Source organism: Nerophis lumbriciformis, linkage group LG06 (assembly GCF_033978685.3).
Source record: "Nerophis lumbriciformis linkage group LG06, RoL_Nlum_v2.1, whole genome shotgun sequence".
NCBI lineage: Eukaryota > Metazoa > Chordata > Actinopteri > Syngnathiformes > Syngnathidae > Nerophis > Nerophis lumbriciformis.
Window position 1 is genome coordinate 43,508,447 of NC_084553.2, and position 22,504 is coordinate 43,530,950.

General features: G+C 36.7%; 1 protein-coding gene across 1 annotated transcript in view; it reads left to right on the top strand.

The window, feature by feature from the left end:
* Positions 1-22,504, top strand: part of tln2a (talin 2a) — a 214,539-nt gene that overhangs the window by 99,111 nt on the left and 92,924 nt on the right. The window contains exons 3-10 of the mRNA XM_072913376.1: positions 8,125-8,288; positions 8,404-8,501; positions 11,940-12,069; positions 13,988-14,140; positions 15,120-15,262; positions 18,936-19,063; positions 21,045-21,108; positions 21,202-21,306. Of these exons, the coding sequence (XP_072769477.1) occupies positions 8,153-8,288; positions 8,404-8,501; positions 11,940-12,069; positions 13,988-14,140; positions 15,120-15,262; positions 18,936-19,063; positions 21,045-21,108; positions 21,202-21,306 (957 nt within the window). The 5' untranslated portion in view covers positions 8,125-8,152. The remainder of the gene's footprint in view (positions 1-8,124; positions 8,289-8,403; positions 8,502-11,939; positions 12,070-13,987; positions 14,141-15,119; positions 15,263-18,935; positions 19,064-21,044; positions 21,109-21,201; positions 21,307-22,504) is intronic.

The window sequence follows — 22,504 nt, forward strand, 5'->3', positions numbered from 1 at the left end:
GGCCCAGCGAAGCCGGCAGCGTTTCTGGGTGTTGTTGATAAATAGCTTTCGCTTTGCATAGTATAGTTTTAACTTACAGATGTAGCGACAAACTGTAGTTACTGACAGTGGTTTTATGAAGTGTTCCTGAGCCCATGTGGTGATAACCTTTACACACTGATGTCGGTTTTTGATGCAGTACCGCCTGAGAGATCGAAGGTCCGTAATATCATCGCTTACGTGCAGTGATTTCTCCAGATTCTCTGAACCTTTTGATGATATCACGGACCAATGATGGTGAAATCCTTAAATTCCTTGCAATAGCTCTTTGAGAAATGTTGTTCTTAAGCTGTTTGACAATTTGCTAAGGCATTTGTTCTCAAAGTGGTGCTGAGCATTTCATGGAAGCTGCTTTTTTACCCAATCATCGCACCCACCTGTTCCCAATTAGCCTGTTCACCTGAAACATGTTGCATGCATCAAATTCCAAATGAACTAATATTTGCAAAAAATAACAACGTTTTTCCAGTTCGAACGTTAAGTATCTTGTCTTTGCAGTCTATTCAATTGAATATAAGTTGAAAAGGATTTGCAAATCATTGTATTCTGTTTTTATTTACGATTTACACAATGTGCCAACTTCACTGGTTTTGGGTTTTGTATATTGTCCAATTACACCCTGAAAATATTTATATAAATATTTGCACCACTTTCCCTCGTTATTGCGTCGACTTTGGTTCTAACACCTTCGCCTCCACGTGTGAACCCATCTCACATAGGAAGCAAATTCTCCAAGTGTTAGTCAGGGTCAGGAGCCAGAAGAGAGACCCTGCTTGTCTTTTCCGCTACGGCCCAGACTGACCTTTGAACTCTGACCTCAGACACAGAGGAGCCCTGTGCCTGCCATTGATGCCCAGACAGGAGGTGCTCTGTTTGAGGGGGTTTGAAACATCACACTTCCCTTTTTTTCCCCCATCTCTTTAAAAAAGATTTAATGACAAGAAATATCGGAAGAGATGCTTTCTGTTTGGTGTTATTAGAATGAAATACCTTTGGGAGAACAGGAAGAATGGTGTTGACAGTTTGAACAGCATGTACTGACTTCATCATGCGGTGAAAACCAGAAACTGCTTTGCAACTTGCCAACGTTTGAAGATAATGATGTTTTTTTGGATTCTGCTTGATGGAGTCTCTGCCAAAATTTGTGTTATTTTTTTTCCGATACAATTGTCAACTGATGTGCAACAAAAATGACTAATTTAAGTTATTTGTTCGCTAACATAAACCCAAAGTTATGTGTGTGTGTGATTCCGAATGGACATACATGTTAACACAATGAATCTAAATGGACTGACAGATGTTTACATTATGTGTGAACGAGAATAGAAGGACAAACGTTTACCTTATATGGGACCACCAGAATGGAAATGGAGGAGTATATTTACAGCTAGAATTCACCAAGTCAAGTATTTCATATATATATATATATATATATATATATATATATATATATATATATATATATATATATATATATATATATATATATATATACTGTATATATATATAAGAAATACTTGACTTTCAGTGAATTCTAGCTATATATATATATTTATTTTATTATATATATATATAAATAAGAGAAATACTTGAATTTCAGTGTTCATTTATTTCCACATATACACACACATAACACTCATCTACTCATTGTTGAGTTAAGGGTTGAATTGTCATCCTTGTTCTATTCTCTGTCACTATTTTTCTAACCATGCTGAACACCCTCTCTGATGATGCATTCTGCTTCGTCTCCAGTTGTGCACTGCACTCTCTAAAAGCTGTAGATGTTATTGTCACATATGCATGTACAGTAGAGGGCAGTATTGTCCTGTTTAAGAGTGTCACAACATTGCTGTTTACGGCAGACGAACTGCTTTACGGTAGACGAAAACGTGACTGCTGTTGTTGTGTGTTGTTGCCGCGCTGGGAGGACGTTAATGAAACTGCCTAACAATAAACCCACATAAGAAACCAAGAACTCGCCCTCGATCATTCTACAGTTATAACGTGATTGGGCAGGCACGCTGTTTATATTGTGGGAACGCGGACGTGAAAACAGGCTGTCGACACGTCACTCAGGTCCGCATGAATTTCGGGAGATTTTCGGGAGAAAATTTGTCCCGGGAGGTTTTCGGGAGAGGCGCTGAATTTCGGGAGTCTCCCGGAAAATCCGGGAGGGTTGGCAAGTATGACCGAACCCCACCAGTGTCATATGCGCATTCACCGAACCCTTTAGTGAAAAATAAAAAAAACATTTTTTTTTAAATTCAAGATGAAAATATATGTTTTTGGTAACACTTTAGTATGGGGAATATATTCTAAGTAACAAAGACTTAATTTAGAGTTATTTGGTCAGGGTTAGGGTTAAAGGGTTAGGGTCAGGGTTAGAGGGTTAGGCTTATAATAAGGCCATGCCGAATAAGGCATTAATAAGTACTTAATAATGACTAGTTAAGAGCCAATATTTTAGTAATTTGCATGTTAATAAGCAACTAATTAATGGTGAATATGTTCCCCATACTAAAGTGTTACCATGTTTTATTACTGATGCACGAAGTGAACCATGCATGAACATCACCTTGTGCAAAGAACAAAACCAACACAGTGCATAAACTCACAACAAATTACACACCTGCAAATCAGTCTGACTTCTGCTGTTGCTGTATGCGTAATACGCCGATAGGGAGAAGTTTATATTTACACGATGAGTCGGGTGTGTCATGACCTCCGCCGAACCCCTGGGGTTCGATCGAACCCAGGTTAAGAACCACTGCATTAGAATCACCATTAGCTTTAACACAGAGACTTTGACTTGGTAGACTTGGCTGTCTTTGTCCAAGGCAGTTTCAATTGTTGCTGCTTATTGTAAAAGTTGACACAGGCTACACTTTATTCAGCCCTCCCTGAATGTTGTTATTTAGTTTGCCAAATATGTAAACAGTCCTTTGAATTAGATTTGAAAAAAAATTACTTTAGGTGTTTTGTTGATATTCTTCACAATGAAGTCACAGTAAAACTAACGACACTAAAGAAAGTACATTATATATACACATGAAGTGCACATACATGTAGGAATCACGTTAAGTTACTGAAACTGAAAAAAAGCAATACAATAATGCAGGACAAAGGTTGAGCTTTAATGCCGCTAACTTAATGCTAACGTACAATGGACTAGTTCATAGACAAGCTAACTCGAATTAGCATGGCCAATCGCAGGGCACAGATAGACAATCATTAACACTCACATTCATATCTATGGACAATTTACAGTCTCCAATGAAGCTAACATGCATATTTTTGGAATGTGGGAGGAAACTGATAGGTTGATTGGCAACACTAAATTGGCCTTAGTGTGTGAATGTGAGTGTGAATGTTGTCTGTCTATCTGTGTTGGCCCTGCGATGAGGTGGCGACTTGTCCAGGGTGTACACCATCTTCCGCCCGAATGCAGCTGAGATAAGCTCCAGCACCCCCCGCGACACCAAAAGGGGCATGCGGTAGACAATGGATGGATGGATGGGAAGAAACTGGAGCACCAGGAGAAAACCCAAATACGCACGGGGACAAATACACACTCCACAGTGATGTCCAAACGGAGGGTCAAAGACGCATGCGGCGTAAAGCTAGACGTTATTGTCTGTAGTAATGTCAAAAGAACTTAGAGTAGTTAACATTGGTCTGAACAAAAAATGCATTCATTAACTTGAAACACTTTTCTCTTCAACTTTCTCTTCTTACTTTTGCCAGGTATCATCTGGTTTAGGTGCACGACCAGCTGACGCGCTTCTGACAGGCGATTGAGATTTTTTTTCTTCTCAAAATAAAGCATTTAGGAAAATTGTTATGATATTTGAGCATTTTTTAAACCTATTATGGCCAATACTACGTAAATAATAGACTATATACGGTATATCCATTCATACAATATATCACTTAAATTTGTTTTTATGTTAGTGTTTTTCATATAAAAAAAAACTAAAAAAACTTATTTTGAAGGTGTGGCGGCATTAATCTTGCACAATAGGGGAAACCCTGGTCTATATGAATGCACAGGTGGCTGTTTACAGTATTTAATGACATATTTTGACATGTGCTTCTATGAATGGACTGGCAGACCTTGTTTGTGTCTAAATTCAGTAAGGGTGTTGTTTTATTGAAACAAATGTGTTTGGGTGTGCCAGCAACTTGAGGCTTCCATGTTCGATTCCTGCTTCTGCCATCCTCACCACTGCTGTTGTGTCTCTGGGCAAGACACTTGACCCACCTGCTCCCAGTACCACCCACACTGGTGTGAATGTAGCTTAAAGATGTAGATAACGGGTTTCACTATGTAAAGCGCTTTGAGTCTCTAGAGAAAAAAGCGTTATATAAATATAATTCACTTCACTATTCATTACATGAGTGAGTGTAACAGAGGCCAGCGAGTGTGGCTACGCCAGTGTCCGCATTGGTACATCTCACTCCATAACACCTTAAGAACATTCAGTCTCCCCTAGAGGGGGGGTTACCCACATATGCGGTCCTCTCCATGGTTTATCATAGTCATTCACATCGACGTCCCACTGGGGTGAGTTTTTCCTTGCCCTTATGTGGGCTCTGTACCGAGGATGTCGTGTGTGGCTTGTGCAGCCCTTTGAGACACTTGTGATTTAGGGCTATGTAAATAAACATTGATTGATTGATTGACATTGAAGAGCTTGCACTGGACATTGAGTTGACCGCTCGGGCATTAAACTTAATGCCTAGCGCTTTCATTGGGAGGACCGAGGTTTGAACGCCGGGCAGAATGGATGCAGGGGCTGGACAAGGCGGGTTACACTGGTGCCGTGACCCTTGGGTGTAATGGAGGCCAGCAAGTGTGTGCGTTGGTAATCCTCACACTCCTAACAGCTTAAGAGCTTGCGCTGGACACAGAGTTGACAGCTGTGGCTTTTAGCTCGATGTCTAGCACTCTCATATAGGGATGTACGTCGTTAAGATTTTATCCTTACAAAATTATTGATATTCCTTATCGGTACCGGTATTTGTCAATACTCATCAGTACTGTATGTAATTGCCATAGATAAAGATTTTGAAAATGCATTGTTATTACAATTTTTATTGGCAAAAGAGGTTAACCCCATGTAACATCTTACAGCAGGGAAGTCTTTTATCAACATCTGCTTTTAAGTCTTAAATATGTTTGCAGTGCAATGCAGTTATGTCATCTTGTAAACACCACGCAGATGCATCAATGTGTTTCTAATTGCACTCAGCTGGAAATAATATTTATGTAGGCGGAGCACAGACCTTTTACATGGCACTGTGCATTATATCATCATTTATATCATATCAAATACTTTATATCATAAATTAATACAACAATTAGCATATTAGGTAGGTGTGCAGTGTTTTGATACCACGCAAAGGCGGCGTGATGGAGTGACGTCAGAAGTTGCGTCTGAGCAACTTCATGGATTATTATAATACATCGATTTGCTTCACACTGGACTTTGAGGGTCTTTTGAGGAGGAAATATTGTTGTTACCAACTTTTGTGAGGTGTTTTTTCTTTATTTGTGATTATTGCAAGCAGGTTATCACGTCTAGGGCTGGGGGATACAAAAAGAACAACCAAAAAAAAATCCAATCTCTATTAATATCACAATTTTTTACATTGTTTTTAACCTGCCAGATTTATACAGTGGCATCTGTCCTAAAAAAACATATAAACTAGAGACGTCCGATAATATCGGCCGATAAATGCTTTAAAATGTTAATTATGGGTATAGTTTTTTTTTATTATCGGTATCGTTTTTATTTTTATTTTTTTTTTTATTAAATCAACATAAAAAACACAAGGTACACTTACAATTAGTGCACCAACCCAAAAAACCTCCCTCCCCCATTCACACTCATTCACACAAAAGGGTTGTTTCTTTCTGTTATTAATATTCTGGTTCCTACATTATATATCAATATATATCAATACAGTCTGCAAGGGATACAGTCCGTAAGCACACATGATTGTGCGTGCTGGTGGTCCACTAATAGTACTAACTTTTAACAGTTAATTTTACTCATTTTAATTAATTACTAGTTTCTATGTAACTGTTTTTATATTGTTTTACTTTCTTTTTTATTCAAGAAAATGTTTTTAATTTATTTATCGTATTTTATTTTATAATTTTTTTTAAAAGGGACCTTATCTTCACCATACCTGGTTGTCCAAATTAGGCATAATAATGTGTTAATTCCACAACTGTACATATCGGTATCGGTTGATATCGGTATCGGTAATTAAGAGTTGGACAATATCGGAATATCGGATATCGGCAAAAAAGCCATTATCGGACATCCCTAATATATACTATGGATTAGTTCGTTTTATTAACATTATAAGTGAATAAAAAAAAAAGAAAATTAAATAACAAAAAGCACAATAACAATGTACCAATAAATTTGAGTTTACATGTTTCCAAGTTATAGAAAGATGCATTAGTTATTATTTCAACACTGCTGCTCTAACTATATTTTTAGAAGCTGTCAAGTTTTCATCAACTTACCAATGAAGAAGTTTAATCGCTGGTGAGGTCTACAAATGGCTGCAGTAGTGGCAGGTTTTTTTTCCACACAGCTTTATGGTGACCAGTAGTTATAAAATTTGCAAAAGAAACACATCACCGGAAGTCATTTGGGAAATGTTCGGCTTTGTCTTTTAGAGTTAGTTTGGTAGTTTGAGGTGGTCGTGTGTCCCCGAGGCAAGCACAGAACTGGCCTCAGAATGGTGCAGCGTGCAGGGCTGTGTATAGAGAGCTGGCATTTCCATGGAAGTGAGTGTTTGTCAAGTGCACAGTAAATACTTTTCCTCTCAAGAACAGCATCTGAGTTCAGCATCAATTTCCGCGACTTTCTGCATTTAGAGTCTGTTTTTAGCGAACATTGATTCCGCCCGCTATTCCGATGACACGTAAATCTATAATTCTGTTTAAGTGGTGCAGTAAAAAAGTCGACTCCAATTGGCTCTTCCGCCATGTCTTTTTTTTATGCTTTGCAGCGGCACCTGAAAGAAAGTGACAGCGCGCGCGTGTCATAATTACGACGGTCAGCTGGATAAAAAAAGTGGTGATAGCAGTATCATGAGTCCAGAATTTTCACGGGCCGCTTGGAATTAGGAACCGGTATCTAAAAATATGGACAACTCAATTTACGCCCCTGGGTGGAACTGAATGAGGGGCTGGCCTAGATGGTTTACATTGGTGCAGTGACCCGGATGAGAGAGAGGATTAGGAGAGCGAGGGTAAAGGAGGCAAGCAAGCGTGGCTGTACGTTGGTAAACCTCACTCCTTAATTCCTTAAATGCTTGCGTTGGACATTTACCAATATATTATGTATACTAAATTAATATTGTTATACAAGGTCATCATGTATTCTGTTGTTTATAAAGAATCAGATTATTATATCTGAGTGATTTGAGCAGGACATTATAAGGTTTTGCTTCTTCTTGCTATTTTTCGCTGACACACCATGTTTTATTTACCTTGTTAAAATTTTATACCTGGAGAGTATTTTTGGTTGATGTGATCGAAATAAAGTCAAAGTAAAAAAAAGTAAGAATGGAAGTATGGGCTGGAGTAGGTAGGTTACGTTGGTGTCGTGACCCGGACGGAAGGGAGGTTTAGGGGGATGAGTGTAACGGAGGCAAGCCAGCGTGACCATGCCAGTGTCTACGTTGGTAAACCTCAAACACCTTAATAGCTTGCGCTGGACATTGAGTTGACAGCTTGAGCTTTTAGCTCAATGCCTCCCGTCTCATTTGGAGGCCCCAGGTGGAGCGGAAGCAGGGGCTGGACCAGGCAGTTTACTTTGGTGCTGTGACCCGGATGAGAGTGAGGTTTAGAGGGTTCAGTGTAACAGAGGCCAGCCAGTGTGTACGTAAGCAAATCTCATTCGTTTACACTTTAAGAGCTTTCGCTGGACATTGATAGAGTTAACAGCTAGGGCTTTTAGCTCGATGCCTAGCACTCTCGCACTCTCATTCGGAGTAGGGCCTGAACCATAGATGCATTCATATACACTACATACTTTGAGCTCTTCCTCCTCTGCATAGGTACAGTTCCAACCCGCTGCCGGCCAAGATGGTTGTTCTGTCGCTGAAAATCTGCGTTCGCCACTGCAACGTGGTGAAGACCATGCAGTTCGAGCCGTCCACGGCTATCTACGACGCCTGCAGGATCATCCGGGAGAGAGTTCCCGAGGCTCAGTCTGGACAGGGTGAGAATGGCGAAATTTAACTCAAGACCTGTAAATACAATACATTAAAATGTGTGCCTCAATACTTTGCAGTGTTTTTAGAACACTAAAACCCTACACTTTTTTCCCTCTCTAGCTTCAGATTATGGTCTGTTTCTGTCTGACGAAGACCCCAGAAAAGGAATCTGGCTGGAGTCTGGCAGGACACTCGACTACTACATGCTCCGCAATGGGGTAAATCAGTGGTTCTCAAACTTTTTTTGTCATCCCCCACTTTGGACAAGGGGGAGTTTTCAAGCCCCACCTGCCCCCATCACCCCAACAGAGCGCTAATGCCAAGCTTTAACATTTTCACATTTATTGAACATCAAGTTGTATACATTCAAACTCAATAACATAAAAAAACACCAAGTTCAATGATAAATAAAATAACTGTGCAGCTGTGGTACAACTTGCATCAAGTTCAATAATAAATCAAATAACTTCCATCAAGTTCAATAATAAATAAAACAAAAGTGTTATAACTTGCATCAAGTTCAATAATAAATCAAAAAAAGTGTTATAACTTGCATCACGTTCAATAATAAATCAAAAAAAGTGTTATAACTTGCATCAAGTTCAATAATAAATCAAATAAAAGTGTTATAACTTGCATCAAGTTCAATAATAAATCAAAAAAAGTGTTATAACTTGCATCACGTTCAATAATAAATCAAAAAAAGTGTTATAACTTGCATCAAGTTCAATAATAAATCAAATAAAAGTGTTATAACTTGCATCAAGTTCAATAATAAATCAAAAAAAGTGTTATAACTTGCATCAAGTTCAATAATAAATCAAAAAAGGGTTATAACTTGCATCACGTTCAATAATAAATCAAAAAAGGGTTATAACTTGCATCACGTTCAATAATAAATCAAAAAAAGTGTTATAACTTGCATCAAGTTCAATAATAAATCAAATAAAAGTGTTATAACTTGCATCAAGTTCAATAATAAATAAATAAAAAGTGTTATAACTTGCATCAAGTTCAATAATAAATCAACAAAAGTTGTATAACTTGCATCAAGTTCAATAATAAATAAAAAAAAGTGTTATAACTTGCATCACGTTCAATAATAAATCAAAAAAAGTGTTATAACTTGCATCAAGTTCAATAATAAATCAAATAAAAGTGTTATAACTTGCATCAAGTTCAATAATAAATCAAATAACTTGCATCAAGTTCAATAATAAATAAATAAAAGTGTTATAACTTGCATCAAGTTCAATAATAAATAAAACAAAAGTGTTATAACTTGCATCAAGTTCAATAATAAATCAAAAAAAGTGTTATAACTTGCATCACGTTCAATAATAAATCAAAAAAAGTGTTATAACTTGCATCAAGTTCAATAATAAATCAAATAAAAATGTTATAACTTGCATCAAGTTCAATAATAAATTTAAAAAAGTGTTATAACTTGCATCAAGTTCAATAATAAATCAAAAAAAGTGTTATAACTTGCATCACGTTCAATAATAAATCAAAAAAAGTGTTATAACTTGCATCAAGTTCAATAATAAATCAAATACAAGTGTTATAACTTGCATCAAGTTCAATAATAAATCAAATAACTTGCATCAAGTTCAATAATAAATCAAAAAAAGTGTTATAACTTGCATCAAGTTCAATAATAAATAAAACAAACGTGTTATAACTTCCATCAAGTTCAATAATAAATCAAAAAAAGTGTTATAACTTGCATCAAGTTCAATAATAAATCAAATAACTTGCATCAAGTTCAATAATAAATACAATAAAAGTGCCACTTTGCAATCTTTGCAAAAAAAAAAAAAAAGGAGGAGCTATGCATTTGGCAAGACAGGGCAAGGGACAGCACTTTTCCCCGGGAGAGTCACCTTGCTTCACTGTGAAACAGCACGGCTGTATGATCAGCTCCCATTTCCTCACACAGTGCAGAGAACAGTCGCACTTTCAGTGGTCGTGTTTTGATCAAATTTACCGCGCTCACAACATCTGTTAAAACCTCATTGAGTTCGGGGCTGAGCTGCCTTGACGCGAGTGCTTCCCGGTGAATGACACAGTGTGTGCCCGTCAGATTTTTGTTTCTCTGCAGGCGCTGGCTCTGGCTCGACGACCTTTGAGGTGCGAGTCACAAATGTATATATTTGTGTAATTGTGGTCCACACATTAGCCTGCTACCCATCCGCGCGAAAGTTTGTTCCGTTTAGCCCCGCCCCCATTAGTTACTGTTGCTATGTCTGTCAAACTTTCGCTCGTACCGAGAAATATAAAGCCTACAGTAAAAATAAGTACCGGTAATTTCCATTTATTTATATAGCGGATTTCACAGACAGAATCACAAAGTGATTTACAGTGTGTATAGAAAATGAAAGCATAGTAAAAAAAAAAAATCTAAGAATATAATAATAAATAAATACATTTAAAGTGAAATTTCCTCCCGTTCTTCGCGCCACACCTGTCATGTCTCTATTCCCCACCAGTGGGGCGCGCCCCACACTTTGAGAAACGCTGGGGTAAATAGTTGTGCTCGTTGTATAAACATTACATCCATGCCATTTGAAAATGGCAAAACCCCCCACTAATAAATTCCCTAAATGGTCTACATTTGATACTCTCCACCCTATAATATGCCTCTCACTGTTATTAAAACACGTTTTAAATTCAGTTTTACACATTAAGAAGCAATGACAGGCACACAGTATACAGTATTGTTTTCTCTTGCAGATAGAAAGTGATTTGATGGCCCGATTTAATTTACTTTACACATGTAGTCATTAAAACATCTTCTAATCTGCGTAGTTGGCCATGATGCACTTGCATGTAATTGTAATTGGATGCTGCAGGAGAAAGGTTTCAGAAGACAAAACGTTAAAAAAAAAAATAGTATCTAGTGTCTAGAGGGGTCTGATTGCTTGCTAAATACTTTATAGCTAAGTTTGCAACACTGATCCCTTTGGTTACGTTTTCTCATTCTCTGGCGGACCAGGTCTGGTGTGGTGTGCTAAGAAGCGGAATTACACATTCCCATTACAATTTGTTTTTGGTGGCTAAAACAACAAATGTAGTGTTTACCTGTTTGACCTGTAACCCCTGCTTCTTCAAGTTTTTGGGGTCAAAAAACAATAGGCTACCTGCCAAACACAGCAAGACTAACATTTTGGAGATGATTGGTGAAAAAATACATAAATTCTGCCCAAAAACATGCTTGAAAAATGATAAATGGTGAATTAGGACTTACTTTTACAAACAGACCATTTGTAAAGAGGAATGGCGTTCAGTTAGTTTGAAAAGGTCTATCATATTTGCTGCTCTGTTCATGAATGCTGGTCCTTTCCTCTGAATGCTCTCTTTTCTTTAAAGCCAAGGCAAGGTAGCATGCATGACTGTGACCAATTATTCTCCACCAAATCTCGTCTCCTCATTGTGATCGAGGAAAAGAAAGCAATGGGCTGTGATTGGCAGCCGGTAAATTTCGTTTTTTTGTGCTCCCCCTCCCCTTTTCAATTCGCTCATCTTGCCACCGCACAACCTGGACCCATTTGATCTTTTTTTTTTCTCAGCGGGCATACAATCAGGTCTCGCTTTGTGCTTCATCAATTTCTCCTCTTCTTTTTCACTTTTTTGTGTTTTTCTTAACTTTGCAGGACATTCTTGAATACAAGAAGAAACAGAAGCCCCAGAAAATCAAAATGTTGGACGGCGCCGTTAAAACCATCATGGTGGATGACTCCAAAACAGTCGGGGAGCTGCTTGTGACCATATGCAGTAGAATAGGTACCACTCACTCTATACTGCACAACTCTACTGCATGGTACTGACTGTACTCGCCTCTACTCGCTAGTGACATTTTGTCATTAAAAAAACTAGGTACTACTTAAACTGCTATATGAGTGACATGAATTAAACGACTGGTGGCCCATTGGTCAAGCCGATTTGAGGATAAACGGCTGGAAATGACAAAAATAAAACACATGCAAACTCACGCTAACGCTCCTCCAATGTTATGTTGCTAAAGTGCTACAAACGACTACCCCACTATTTTTAAAATGTCTGACCCAAAATGACAATGTGCACTGTTCATACCAGCAAAGGTATTTTGGGATGGGCTGGCCCATTTTGTGAAAGTCTAGATATAGGTGGAACTTGGCATAGCAGAACCACCATATATGGTTACTATAGAGCTGCTGAAGCAATAAATCTAATAGTGGCTTTTGTACAGAAGTGTGCTTATTTGACCTTTTACCTCAGCTATATAGAGTGTTTCTGGGATAATTCCACACAATATCAAAAGCCTAATTACTTATTTTTTTGCCTTGTACATTTTTTTACACATTTAAAGTTTTGGTTGATGGGCCCTGAAAATGTGCTTTTCTGTAAAAGGTTTTTAAAAACTTTTTTTTTTTATTAAGTAGATGAACAGTTGCTAAAAGTCCACTTTTCATTACCAGCCTTTTTTTTCTCTTTTTTTTTTTACACACACACACACACACACACACACATATATATATATATACATTTTTATTTTCTTTTATTTTTTTTTGCTGTTGCAAACATTTTGTCTTGTCTTCCCTTGTAGTTATGGCAGCCTACAAATGTGGGTTTTTTAAATTAAATTAAAAAAACAGTTGCTAAAAGTCCACTTTTCATTACCAGCCTTTTTTTCTTCTTTTTTTTTTACACACACACACACACACACACACATATATATATATATATATATATATATATATATATATATATATATATATATATATATATATATATATATATATATATATATATATATATATATAATTTTATTTTATTTTATTTTATTTATTTATTTTGCTGTTGCAAACATTTTGTCTTGTCTTCCCTTGTAGTTATGGCAGCCTACAAATGTGGGTTTTTTCAATTAAATAAAAAAAACAATGTCTCACGCCACATCACGTTTCAAATGTTGCAGCTTCACCACATGGCATTATTTTCTATTATATAATTTTTTAATAGCAATTTTTGGTCCTAAATTAAGCATTTTCAAACATCAAAATGGCTAAATAAACTAAAAGTAGTTATACTACAATAGTATTGGCCACTAAACAAGACCAAGCCAATCAGAGTGCGTTGTTTAGTATTGTGGCCACTGATTGGCTGAACCTCAGCCAGCATTACTGTATTGGCTAGCTATGAAAATATTTGATTTATGTGCAAATTCGTGGTCATGTCCGGAAGCAATTAACAGCGATAAACAAGTGACGACTGTATATTTTTTAAGTGTGTGCAACATATTTTTTGGGCACAGTTGTATTTTATTTATGGGCCAACATTTCTAAATTTACCTACCAATTTTTATATTTTATTTAAAAAATACTACACTTTTTTTCCCATTTTTCCCCAATACCTTTGTGTCGACTGACATTATTTATTTATTTTATTTATTTTAACTAGATTGTTTTGTTGGACATTTTTATGCCACATGTACATACACAATATCATAAGCAATGCAGCCCGAGCCAGTTAGAATACATGGTGGTCGTCTACATTTATTGCTCGTCTTCTTGGATGAAAGAATGACAAATGTTTTGATTTCAGAAATCATTCATCATTCAACATGCAGTATGATGGAACAGGTTTTAAACTGACATATACTTTGTTAAAACACAACAAGAACAAAAATTAAGCACAGCTATTATTGTGTGCGTCTTGTTTACAGGCATCACCAACTACGAGGAGTACTCTTTGATCCAGGAGTTTATGGAGGAGAAGAAAGACGACAGCATGGGCACGTTAAAGAAAGACCGAACGCTGCTGCGTGATGAGAGGAAGATGGAGAAGCTCAAAGCCAAACTGCACACAGACGACGACTGTGAGTTCCTCTGTTTGTCTATCACATGTATTTATCTATGTAAGGAGGGTTTCTTCACAATATGTATTAAATATGAATAAATACTGACAATTATGGTTAAATATTAAATGCCGGTACTCGCTATTTAGGTTAAATAAATATTGTAAGTAATCCATGAAAAAACAAATAAGTTTTATTCATCTATGTAAGAAGTTTTCTGTGAGCAAATTAACTAAAGATAAATAAATACTGCCAATTTAGGTTAAATAAATAGACAAATAATTATTGATATAATAAATAGAATTTGTAAGGAGGCTTTTGTCACAAAATCAGCGACATATAAATAAAGCACTGGCAATTTAATCAATTAAAGTTTATTTATACAGCCCTTAATCACAAGTGTTTCAAAGGGCTTCACTAACTCATGACATACCCTGATTTAAATAAATACAGGAAATTTAGATACAAAAAAAAATATATATATATATATATATATATATATATATATATATATATATATATATATATATATATATATATATATATATATATATATATATATATATAAAATTAACTTTGAATTTTTCAACATATTTACTCCGCAAATAAACATAGGCTGACTTTTGAATAAAAAATGGTTGAGCTTGTTTTTTTTCTTTTTTGCATTGCAAAAATAAATGAATATGAATCCAATTAAAGAGGAACTTATAAAATGTTAACTAATTGTCCCATAATTAATTAGGGAAACATACATTTAAATAATAATTTTGAACCTATTTATTATGTTAAATATATACATGTTTTTCCCTGATTAATGAGTAAATAAATCAAATATACCGGTAATTGCAAAGTATTACTTTAAAAAGTCATCCATCAAATTGTGCACATCCACTAACTAGCAATAAAGCTTGCTTTGAATGTATAAAGCCTTCATATGAAGCCTTTTTAAAATGACAATAGGTGCCAAACATCTGAAGCAATACTATTAATGTCTTGTCAGTGAACTGGCTGGACCACAGCAGGACGTTCAGGGAGCAAGGCGTGGACGAGAACGAGACGCTTCTGCTGCGACGCAAGTTCTTCTACTCGGACCAAAATGTGGACTCCCGGGACCCGGTCCAGCTCAACCTTCTTTACGTGCAGGTCTGACCCCCATTTAGCCACATTTATATCCATTTACACTCTGACAAAACAAGCAAAAGTCTGCATCACTCACTCTTTTACTGAACGTTTTACAGATAGCATGTTCAAACTGCTGTTTAAGATGGAAGGTTTGTATTGAAAGATTGTCCAAAAGGTGGAATGCGAAACAAGGATGTGTGAAACATAGCCTGGGGGCGACGTCATGGTGCTTACTTTATCATCTGCATCTTGTAAAAAGCTGAGAACAGGCAGTAAAGTGGGATCCACCTTCGGTTCAGGATTAAAAATTTCACGGTGGAAGAACTGTAAGGGATTACATGTGGGCTGACTCTGTTTTAAGTACTGTTTGAGGCCATTGTGATCTACTATAAGTTTGGTCGGTTTAAGACTTATTAGGATTAGATTTGGTGGATGTGAGTATGATCGCTCAAACAGAACCACAGCTCAGCATTTGTGGAGTCCCCTTTAAGCGGGCCATGGTGCTTTAGGCCTAATGCTTTTCGAGAAATGCTTCCTTGTGTGTTTTATAGATATCCTCCAAGTTTTACAATCATCCGACCAACCAATAGTGAGTTAAGGCTAGAGGTGGGACTCTTTGGGCATGTCACAGTTTAATTCGGTTCTGATTATTGGGGTTACGAATTGATTCAGAATCGATTGTCAATTCAACATGATTCTCGTAATATACTATTTGGTTTATAAATTATAATAAAACCTTTTCAAAACAGCTCACAGGTTGCACAATCTCCTTTTAGCTAGCTGCTGTTGTACGACTTACATGTGCAGTGTGTAAATTTACACACCTTTGCTTGGGCAAGTAGTTCATACAGTAAGAGTAAAGTAAGTACCGGTAATATGGTAGTGCCTGTATTAGCTTGAGCCGATTTACAGTTGTGTCACCATGACTCACCTGCGTTTGTCATCGTAGCGCCTAAAGCGTCCTCTTCTCTATCTCCCAGGTGTACCGGTACACATATTACCATGTTGACTTTGTTAAATGCATACAGTAATGTTTTGGCGGTGAGAAATACAACTTCCCCGTCTCACAAAGAAAAGTATCTGATTGGATCTTCTTCGATGTTGCTCAATAGCTATGATTGGATTGTTTCCCTTTGGGGTCGCGGGGGGCGCTGGAGCCTATCTCAGCTACAATCGGGCGGAAGGCGGGGTACACCCTGGACAAGTCGCCACCTCATCGCAGGGCCAACACAGATAGACAGACAACATTCACACAAAAGGGAATAAGCGGTAGAAAATGGATGGATGGATGGATGGATTGTTTCCTAACACATCTACAAGAGGAAATTAAATATTGAAATTTGTTTCTGTCAAAATAGTTGGCTCGTTTTTATTTGTTCACTAAACTGTCCGTAGATTTAGCCATCGTTTTATTAAACACACGTTTGTTTTGATGAGTTATCGTCCTATTTTAATCGGGGGAAATAGGTTGTTGACGATAACTAAGACGAAAATTATTAGTTAACAAAATTACCACTGGACGTGACAGATTAGAATGTCACAGTGTGTAATTTTCAATCCTAATAACAGTGCCACCACACTTGTAATTCTAATAAATGTCACCCATTGAATGAGTTTAAATCAATTTAGTGGGTGGTTGGCCCCACAGAACAGCATCATTTTAATGTGTAACATGCGTTTTAAAATGAAAAACAAACTTTTCGATAAAAAATATTGTACACAACAATAAAATAGAATGTACTACTGACAACTACAATAGTTTTATGAAGTAATGTAATAAAAATGTAGAGCATTGGAGAGGGGACTACTGTCTCTCTTTCCAGCTGCTTCTCTGGCACACACACCATCAGCAGTTCCTCCATATTTACATAGATACATGTCCTCTGTTTTGATATTACTTTAACGTTGGCTACTGTTATTTAGTCATTCTACTTCGATATGGTACAAACTAGCAGTGCTTTGCCAAGTAATTTTTGACGATGTTTTTCTTTATTTAAATAAATATTATCCACTTCATCTCAGCACTGTCCTTTAAACTCACTTTCTTCCTTTACCACGATTGGAAAAACAAAGTTATGTCGATCCCTGGTTATACAAAAGCTAATGCTGGCGAGTCAGACCGGATGTTTTGGCGGGATCTCAGAGGGTTCACCGTGACATTCGCTACACCAACTCGCAGTGGAGAGGCTCGCAATCAGAATTTGGGCACGCAACCTAAAACATAACAATAAAACCGGACAGCTCATATCCCAAAAAACTTGTAAGTTGAGGCACTTGTGTCCCGAGGTACGCCTGTCCTTTAAATCCCAAATGCCAAGCCTGTGTATTGATTGTGTTAGAGGCACCAGCTATAAACACTGTACACTCTATTACTGCTCCACTTAATGCCTCTTTTCCATTAACAATGATTATCTATAGTCTTCAAGTGCGTTGTCCACTAAAGTAAATAAGAGCTGTGGCTGTCGGCAACCTCCCGATGTAGTTTAAAAAAATATATAAACTCAACAAGATGACAGTGGCTGCATTTGAAGTATCATGAGTAGTCCGCTTTATCTGCTTCTGCTTGCACTATAAAACGGTGCTACTCGGCTGTTGGTTTGAAACTCATGTGCGTTACATTTTGCTATACACTTGTTCACAGCAGTCTGACCCTACTGCTATTACAACAGTGGTTCTGTTGCTGCTGGGTTTTGCAATATACTTGTTAATTAATCAACTTGAGGTCAAAGAGAGCTACAGTCGCGATCAAAAGTTTACATACACTTGTAAAGAACATCATGTCATGGCTGTCTTGAGTTTCCAATCATTTCTACAACTCTTGTTTTTTTGTGATAGAGTGATTGGAGCACATACTTGTTGGTCACAAAAAACATTTATGAAGTTTGGTTCTTTTATGAATGTATTATGGGTCTACTGAAAATGTGACCAAATCTGCTGGGTCAAAAGTATACATACAGCAATGTTAATATTTGGTTACATGTCCCTTGGCAAGTTTCACTGCAATAAGGCGCTTTTGGTAGCCATCCACAAGCTTCTGGTTGAAATTTTGACCACTCCTCTTGACAAAATTGGTGCAATTCAGGTAAATTTGTTGGTTTTCTGACATGGACTTGTTTCTTCAGCATTGTCCACATGTTTAAGTCAGGACTTTGGGAAGGCCATTCTAAAACCTTAATTCTTGCCTGATTTAGCCTTTCCTTTACCACTTTTGATGTGTGTTTGGGGTCATTGTCCTGATGGAACACCCAACTGCGCCCAAGACCCAACCTCCGGGCTGATGATTTTAGGTTGTACTGAAGAATTTGGAATTCAACCAGAAGCTTGTCAGAAGCTTGTGGATGGCTACCAAAAGCGCCTTATTGCAGTGAAACTTGTCATGGAACATGTAACCAAATATTAACATTGCTGTATGTATACTTTTGACCCAGCAGATTTGGTCACATTTTCAGTAGACCCATAATAATTATGTTCTTTACAAGTGTATGTAAACTTTTGATCGCGACTGTATGTTTTCCTCTGCGTTTTCTCATGCAATCCAAAATCAATGGTCAGTTAAAAATGTACCTGTTTTGGTAATTTTGTAATGCCGATCTCTCAAGTTTTTATTAAACATCTGTATTATTTCTAATATCAATCCTCCTTGAAATGACTTTCATGTTTGATAGTGACTTTAATGGCTTTTTTTCTCTTTCAGGCCCGAGACGACATCCTAAATGGTTCGCACCCTGTGTCGTTCGACAAGGCTGGCGAGTTTGGTGGCATTCAGGCCCAGATCCAGTTCGGACCTTTCATGGAGCACAAACACAAGCCAGGATTCTTAGAGTACGTGCAGCATGAAACGTGTCATTTTTTTTACAGAAGTTGGTCATGTGCAGCATTTTTGTCAGCACCAAGTGTGAAGTGGGTCTCCACTGGCAGGCACCAGAAGACTTGTGTAAAGGGAGGCGTACCAGCTTGATAAAAATAAAGCATTTTTCAAACATGTTAGTCATGTTTAAAAGAAAAATTAACAGATTTTTAGTTCCGCAGTAAGGGCCTTATTCTCTCATGTGCTTAGGTGAAAAAAGCTGCACAATTGCGCAGATTCTGGCTACGCAGCGTTTTCCCCCTTGACTTAAGTCTGTCACTGTGCGCCTTAAACCAACTTTTCTTACCTATTGGTACCTGTTTTTGTCTATGTGGGATCTGCATATGTGCGTGTATGCGCATGCACCCTCCGCTGTTGCCATTTCTAAAAAAAATTACAGTTTAGTTTTAACTTATATCTGTCAGTAGACTCTATATAGAAGCACTAAACACTACAACATGGATGACGAGTAGAAAACACAGTCGAAGTGGAGGCATGTAAATAAGAACGCCCACAAAATGACGGATCTTGAAGAGACGGTATGAAAGCAGCTTGAAGATGGTCTGTAAAACATAATCTATGCAACATTTTGACCAAATAACCACCATTACATGTTATGTAGCCCACAAGGAAGTACCGGTATTTTAAATCATACTGTGACCTCTTTAAATACTTTTGTTCTTACCGCCTCTGAGGCTGGAATAAGTCCAGCGCCCTGGGAAGGTAAAACATTATATTGCATGTGAAGTTTGGATGCAGTAAAATTATAAATCAAACATCCAGAAAACTATCAAATCTATTGTTATCGCTTCAATTTAGATATATAAATATATATAATATATAAATATAATATAAAAGGGCCATAATGCCATTGTGAATTAACGATCAAAAAAATTGAAACGCACATCCTTTACCTGCTCTTTTCTGCACTATCATCAGCCGCGTTTGGACATCCTGAAACGTTCAATAAATACGGATCGTGAGGCCATCGTTGAACTATGCGACTACTTACTAAAATAGCGTGACGGCTTCACAAACAGTTGTACTAAACAGAGCTCTTAACATCACGAATAAGATCAGGTTGGTTTCACTAAATAAGTGAAACAATGATTGTTGTTCACATCCAGCCACGGAGAGTAAGCTGTTACAGCGTGCGTACACACACACTTCATCAGGGGTCCCCAAACTACGGCCCGCGGGCCGGATCCGGCCACCCAGCATCCAAAATCCGGCCCACAGGAAGTCCCAAGTTTAAAAAAAAAGTGTTTTTTTTAATTTAGTTTTTTTTAATTTATTTATTTATTTTTTTAAATCTTTCCTTTCTAATACATTTTCTACCGCTTGTTACTCTCGGTGTCTCCTAGCCGCTCAGGCAAATCATATTGTCTAAAAATGAATTTTCCCATCGATAACGTGACAATGTTAAATGTCAAAACGGATTAAAAAGACAATATATATATATATATATATATATATATAAAAGTTTGGGGACCCCTGCACTACATCGTCATGACAACACCCAAACAACATCAAAATTTGAAATTTTCATCATCTTTTTCAAAGATTTCAATGGACACCCACAAGTGGTAGTATATCGCCATGTTCCACAATTTTCACAAAAAAAGGCATGACAAAGTCCGCCTTCAACCAAGCACTTGTGCTTTTACGCGGGATGGGAGAGTCCAGAGGCTGGATGGGAGAATACGAGTAAGAGAGGTGCGTAACTTAAAGCGTGTAAACAAACACTCATGCCCAAACGGAAGGATAAGGCCCAACAGATTAGCTCTAGACAAGAGTAAGAGAAAGATCCCATCCCTAATGTATTATGTATTTAAAAAAATATAGAATCGCAGTTTTAAACCGCCCAAATAAAATGGTCATCCTTAAATTCTTGCTTTAAATGTGTTTTTCCTTCATGACTGTGAAATGTCATGTTCTTCTTTCAAATGCTTCCAGCTTGAAGGAGTTTTTACCCAAAGAGTACATAAAGCAAAGAGGATCGGAGAAGAAAATATTCCAGGTGGGTCTTACTGTGTCTCTCGATGGGATTTAACCCCTTAACACCTATATTAAAGAAATGAACAGTTGAATAAATCCATAATGTCACTTACAGGAGCACAGCAACTGCGGAGAAATGACGGAGATCGAAGCTAAAGTGAAATATGTCAAACTGGCGAGGTCTCTGAGGACTTACGGAGTGTCTTTCTTCCTGGTCAAGGTGGGGTGAAAATAGAATTTAATTCAACTAACCTTAAGTTGTCTGTCTTCTTCTTGCTCTTGAATTGATTGAAGGAGAAAAAGCAAATTAGGAAAATTAGTAAAAGTGGAGCAGGAGCCTTTTATCTCCAGAGTGTGAAATCTTTTCCCTGGGCATGGAGTTAGCTGGATTTAAAGAAGTTGAAGAAATTCAACAGCAGGGGTTTCAGTCCACTTGAACTTTTACAGCTGTGCTTTTTATGTCCCGGAAACAAATATCCCTGTTGGCCATTTCCTACATGCACGCTGTGAAATGGAGTAAAAAAAAACTAACTTTGCTCAGACAAATTTAAAAGGAAATGTCGTATTTACTAATACCGGTAATTGTGGGATAAATGAAAGTATATCCTGTCTATAAGACAGCATTTTGTGCCCTTGAAAAAAAGTATTATATTTTGAATAGGGCTGTCAAAAATAACAGTTAACTCATGTGATTAATCACAAAATGCCTTAATAATTATTCATACCTAGATTAACTGGCTGGAGTTTTGAGCAGATAAATGACATGCATTGCAAGTAAAACATTTTTAAAAAAGGTTCCTGGATTAAGTTCTGACAATTAAATTGCATTTATTAGGGTCTTTTTCAAGTCAATTTAAATTATGCAAGCAATTAATAACCTGATTATTCATGATTAATCCGAATTCAAAAGTGCTATTAATCTAATTAAAATGAATCATTTGACAACAGTCATTTTAACCCACTAACTAACTATAACCATGGTGGCTTTAATAATAACACATCTTTTTTTTTCTAGATATCAAAATAGTAACAATAATATTTTAAATATAATTTTTTACAAAAAAATAAAATAATGTAGTGTAAATAAATACCTACAGTTTATATACGGTGTATATATCCATCCAGCCATCCATTCATTCATCCATTTTCTACCACTTGTCCATTTCAGGGTCGCAGGGGGTGCTGGAGCCTATCTTAGCTGCATTTGGGCGGTACATATATATATATATATTTATATATATATATATATATATATATATATATATATATATATATATATATATATATATATATATATATATGTATATATATATATATATGTATATATATATATATATTTATATATATATATATATATATATATGTATATATATATATATATTTATATATATATATATATATATATATATATATATATA